Source organism: Lagopus leucura, unplaced genomic scaffold (assembly GCF_019238085.1).
Source record: "Lagopus leucura isolate 7727_CA_CO unplaced genomic scaffold, USGS_WTPT01 Super-Scaffold_100014, whole genome shotgun sequence".
Taxonomy (NCBI): Eukaryota; Metazoa; Chordata; class Aves; order Galliformes; family Phasianidae; genus Lagopus; species Lagopus leucura.
Window position 1 is genome coordinate 10,964,372 of NW_024962268.1, and position 5,669 is coordinate 10,970,040.

At 52.5% G+C, this 5,669-nt stretch overlaps 1 protein-coding gene across 2 annotated transcripts in view; it reads right to left on the reverse strand.

Moving 5' to 3' along the window:
• The window catches only part of FST (follistatin), a 6,905-nt gene extending 3,164 nt beyond the window's left edge, over window positions 1-3,741 (reverse strand). Inside the window, exons 1-4 of one of the 2 annotated variants that reach the window (XM_042875535.1) lie at window positions 3,409-3,739; window positions 1,304-1,495; window positions 697-915; window positions 132-356 (exon numbers count right to left, since the gene is read on the reverse strand). In XM_042875535.1, coding sequence (XP_042731469.1) covers window positions 132-356; window positions 697-915; window positions 1,304-1,495; window positions 3,409-3,490 — 718 coding nt within the window. In that variant the 5' untranslated portion in view covers window positions 3,491-3,739. Of the gene's footprint in view, window positions 1-131; window positions 357-696; window positions 916-1,303; window positions 1,496-3,408 lie in introns of both variants that reach the window. The other variant, XM_042875536.1, reaches the window with a different exon arrangement.
• Window positions 3,742-5,669: the final 1,928 nt, after the last annotated feature.

A 5,669-nucleotide genomic window follows, 5' to 3' on the forward strand; every position in this document is an offset into this window, starting at 1 on the left:
ATCCATCCATCCATCCATCCATCCATCCATCCATCCATCCATCCATCCATCCATCCACTTCCACACAAGGTGATAAAACAGATGAGTCTGCAAGCTCCCCCTACATTTATCTCTCCAACCGAGATACCTACTGATGCATTTTCCCTCGTAGGCTAATCCAATGGATCTGCCCAGCAGGCAGGTCGCTTTTCTCAGGTGGCAGGCACTGGCATAAGTTATGCCATCATTTCCACAGAGATACTGCTCAGGGGAGGTAGGCTCAGGGCAAATGCGATTGCATGTCACACAGTAGGCATTATTAGTTTGATCCACCACACACGTGGAGCTGCCTGGGCATAAAACATCCCTACAGGTCTCTGAAATAAAGATGGAAACAAAAAATGATTAATAGAAGATGTGGGCACTCCAGGGAGGAGTGAATGGGTGACAGAATGACATGAACAATCAGACAAAAGCCTTCAGCAATGGTCCTCGTTTAAGGGCCGCTGGAGACCTTTCCATCTCAGGGTAGCATGAGGGACACAAGTTCTGCTAAACTGTGGATAACTCTCAATCAATCCACCCATGTCCTGGTCTGTGAGCATGCTTGGAACATCACTCTGGTTACTCTGGAGGAGTATGTCAGCTCCTCCTCCCTACACTCAGACACACACCCTATGCCATTTGATGGAGATTGGATGAGATTTGCAAACCTACTTTTGCACTTGCCCTGATATTGGACTTCAAGTTCAGGCTGTTCTTTACATCTGGCTTTGAGAAGGGCACACTCGTTCCTGTAGGTTTTCCCATCTAAGCCACACACAGGGCCCTTCCAAGTGATATTAGAGCAATCCGGAGCACAAACACACCGAGGTTTGTTCTTCTTGTTCATTTTACATTTCTTCCCAGGTCCACAGTCCACGTTCTCACATGTTTCTGATGGAAGGAAAGAGGCACCACTGTAGTACCAAGTGTGCAGAAGAGACTTGGTGTCAAAATTGCCCAAAGAAAAGAAGACACCATGACCCCCAGGCATAAAAAGACAGCATCCTCCCCCTGCCCCGCTCTCCCCTCCCCACACTGCTACCATGCAGGAAACTGACCTCGACAGAAATCCTGGAGCCAGGAGGGCCATGCACAAAGATCCCCCTCCCCATCTCCCACTGACCTGCACGGATGAGAAGAAGCAGTCCCCCTATCCCTGGCGCTGCTTTGGGATAGCCCTCAAGCCTCGGGGGCAGGCAGCACGAGGACAGCGCTGCCGTCTGCAGGCCCTCATCTCCCACCCCGAACTCGAGTCACCCGCGGTTCCCGGCCCTCTCACCTTTGCACGGGATGCAGTTAGGGGCTCCCCCATTAAAAATCATCCACTTAAAGAGCGTGTTGTCGTTGACGTCCTCCTCCGTCCACGAGGTCGTCAGGCGGCCGCTCTTGCAGCACTCCTCTTTGCTGAGGTCGGTCTTGTAGAGGACCTGGCAGCGGCCGTTCCGCGCCTGCCGGAGCCAGCAGTTCCCAGCTGCGGGGGACAGGGGCGCACCGGGCCGGGTCAGTGCCGGGACCAGCAGCCGCACGGGCACCGCGCGCGCCTCGCACTGACTTTTGCTGGACTGCTGGCTTTATTTGTCCCGTTCCACAATCCGCAGCTGGCCCGGCCCGCTTGGGTGAGATAACAATAATAATATATAAATCAGAAAGAAAAAAGACCGGATCAGAACAGCACGAGGCAGTTTTCCGAGGTATTTACTCCATATGTAGAGCAGAAGGAGCACTGCCGGCACGTGACAGAGGCTTGAAAAGGACGTGCATTTAAAAGGGAATAAAAAGAAAGTCGCGCTTGTAGTTCCTCCCTCCTCCCCCTGCCCTCTCCGACGCGGCCGCCCGGCAGCATTGTTAGTGCCGCACGCACCCCAGCCCCAGCACATTTTGCAATCCGCACCGACTGGGAACATTCGCTGTGAACGAACTCTTTCGAAATCTCCACATTTCGCTGCTTCTATTAACAAACGTCTTCCCTTGGCTAAAATAACTCAGCAGACCTCCGACAACAAAGACCAGAAAAAAGAAAAATAAAGTGAGCAAAGTACACGAAACGGGAGGGCACCCCGAGGGAGAGCTCCCTGCGGAGTTTTTCAGAATCGATCACGCTGGAAAAGTTGGAGGTGCTGTTTCTCCCGCGAGCGTTTCAGAGGAAAGCACACTGTCCTCAAACCGGATAAAGTTTTTTTTTTTTTTTTGCTCTTTTTTTTTTTTTTTTTTTTTTCCCCCCCTGGTATCCCTGTTATTCGTGGAGTCAAGCCAAGAACATGAGTCCAAGCAACCACCCCCCCCCGCCCCCCATTTTAGCTGGAGAGTTTGGGTTGGGATAAGCCTCTTGTGAATAACCAATATGACTCCTCCAGCGACTCGATACCAATTGATTCTGGTGCCCATCCAGCGAGGGCTCTATCCTGCTTCTTCCTCCCACGGAGCGCACCGCACCAGTGCCGGGCCCGGCCCGCCGGGGCGCCGCTGGGCGCGGGGAACACCCCCCACGCCGCCCCCCCCGGCCCCCGGCGACAAAACAAGGAAAAAAAAACCCCCTTAAAAAAAAAAAAAAATAAAAAAAAAAAAAAAGTTTTGCGTCTTACAGTTGCCTACATTAACTTCTGCTCTAGGTCGGGAGAGGGTGAAGAAATGGGAAAAAAATGAAAACCCAGCAGCAGTAAGACAAGAAGGTTGGGATACATCAATATTAGGCGGAAAAAGCAAAAACACCCCAAACTGAAAATCAGTGTTTCCTAGTGTCGAAAGAGGGCTCTTAAGAGTTGTCACTATTAGGTTCAGGATTGTTTTGTTCGCATGGGAAAGGATAATAAAAGTAAGCAAGCTTATTTAGGCACACTCCTCATAGCAGGAGAATTTACAACACTTATTCACACTTACACACACACACAAAGGGGGTGGGGGGAGGGAAGGAAATCCCAATATTGAGGCAATGCCCGGAAAGTGACCACCACGCTTTCTGAAAGTGTCAGCTGTGCGCCCAGGGCTCCACATCACCTCCCCTTCTGTCAGAAGGCGAGATAAAAATCTGAGCTAAATTACCGACAAACTTTGAGCACTCGTTCGGGACATGAGTGCAGGAAAAGTTCCCCGCGATGCTGCTCCTCATTCACGCTGCAGAATCACGAGGAGTGCCAATAAACATCCTCCTGTGCCCTCCGTGCCCATGCAGAGCAGGGAAGGTCCGGTCCGAAGGAAACCTACGTGACACCTCTGCGCCCCTTCCCGAACAGTCCCGCGCCCGCTGCTAACTTCTGTCCGGTTGGACCTTGGAGAGAGGCGTGTAACACCTCAGCGAAGTAAGCAGCGCACGAAAGACGGAAAATAAGAGTAATAATAACAACACTAATAAGAAAACACACTTCCGAATAAACGCTGTGGTCTTACCCTGCGCTGTGTGATCCTCCATAAAGTGGTAGAGAAACATCAGGAGTACGAGCATGCCCGGGTGGATCCTCTGATTTAACATCCTCAACGTAGCAGGGAGTGAGAGAGACACAGGAACAGCGTGAAGGGGAGTAGGGAGACGGAGCGAGCACCAGCTAGCCTGCTTATGATCGCTCTATTGAATGAACGTCAGGCTCTGAATGCAGTCTCTCTTTAAATCTATACGGGGGTCTTAGCTGTCTGCGGTGGGCGGTCTCCTAATGTGTGTGTGTGTCTGCTCGGGGGTGGGGAGATTTAAAAAGTTCAGTGTGAATCAGGTGACATTTTCCACCTTCTGGAAACCCTCTCCAATTAATGCTGGAGGTGCACGCACACACGCGGGCGCGCTCCTCCGGGCGCGCACCCGCGCAGTCCCGCGCGGCGGCGGCACGGCACGGCTCAGCACGGCACGGCCGGGGATCGCGCAGCCTCCGCGGGCTCAGAGCGCGGTCCCAGCGCGGGGGGCACCGCGGGGTGCGGGGAGCGACGCAGCTCGGGAGCAGCTCCTGACCGGAGTTCGCCCTGCGGCGCTCCACGGCTGCCATCGCCGCGCGAAGCGGAGCGGAGCGGAGCAGGGCCGCCGCGGGCGGGAGGCGGCCGACGGTGGCGCGGTGGGACTCGGCCCCCAGAAACTTGAGAGGGGGAGCGATCAGCCGCGCACCGGAATGAATAAATAAATAAATAAATGGAACTAAAAAGTTCCTTTTTAAAGTTTAGTACGTAGAGCTCTGCCCAAGTGACGGCCTTTTCACTCAGAGCCCGGGAGGACGAGACAGGAACGGGGGCGACGTAGGCGGTCTCCTTTCAGAATCAGAAAAGATTGCAACATCGATAATGAACTTCTAGGGCACTAGTTTATTAAGCACAGTCTGGCATTATTCTCCTGTTAGAAAAGTTGGCGGTCGCTCATTTATAACATTTTTGGCACCGCTGAATGAAACTGAGTAGGCGATATTTCCTTTTATACAAAACGATTACTTAACGGAAAATGGTATTGTTTATTCAAAAGCTGCCTTTTAAATTTCGATTCTTTCGCTTTTCTGAGCCACCAAAGCACAACAGACTGCGAAGTATGCAGACAGGAATGCCCGGACAGTGCCGGGTCAGGGACCGGTGCGCGCGGCCGCCCGCGCCTCCCCCGGCCCTCCCCGAGCCCTCCTCCGCGCCGCCCCCGCCGCCCGCCCCCTCCCCACAACTGCAAATAACTCAGCGATAACAGATTTTTTTCCACCAACTGCAGGAGATAGTGCTAATCTTTTAATAAAAGATCCCATTACAATGGGATCTGTCTGGACAGACTATAATAGATCCAGAAATACAGCCGTGCTAATATTAGAAGACAGTTGTTTGGGTGCCTCAGCCTGGGCCCGGGTCCCGCTTTGAAAGTGGGCATGAATCACAATGTCCCCGGTGCCACCTGCAGTCACACGCATTAAGCGGCAGACTGGTAAATGATTGACCTCGTCGCATTTCTTTCTTTCTTATTTTCTTTTTCCTTTTTTTTTCCCTTTTTTCTTTTCTTTTTTTTTTTTTCTTTTTTTCCTTTTTCGATTGTTGTTGTTGTTTGTTATCATTACGACCACCGTCCCGCCTGGAGCCCAGGCATTTGCAGCCCTTCGGAAGCTCCGCATCCTTTTAAATCTTTCTCCCGAATTGGTGCCGCTCTCTCGCTGCCCCTGCCTCTCCCTCCGCACACGGAAAGCTGAATGTAGGGTTGCGCAGTGCCCTCTAATGGCAGATGGCATTAACAATTAACGCAGCAGCACCCCGGAGCCGTGAGGGTGACTTCCGAAGCCGCCTCTCCTCCCGGAGCGGACGGACAGAGCACCGCGCAGCGCCCGACGGCAGCAGCGCAGCGCCTCGAGCGGCCCCGCCCGGCCTGGCCCTGGGCACCGCGCGGGCGGCACTGCGCAGCGATCCGCGTCCGCTGCCCGCCCCGAGCACGGAGCCGCCGGGACACAGGCTCACCTTCTTTTTTTTTTTTAATTTCCTTTTTTTCCCCTCTCTCCAAGTTTATGTTTTGTTGTTGTTGTTGTTGTTTCGTTTTTCTTTTTTTTTTTTTCCTTTCTTTCTCTCTTTCACTCTCCCTCCCTCCCTTCCTTTTCCTTCCTTTTCCTTCCTTTTCCTTCCTTTTCCTTCCTTTTCCTTCCTTTTCCTTCCTTTTCCTTCCTTTTCCTTCCTTTTCCTTCCTTTTCCTTCCTTTTCCTTCCTTTTCCTTCCTT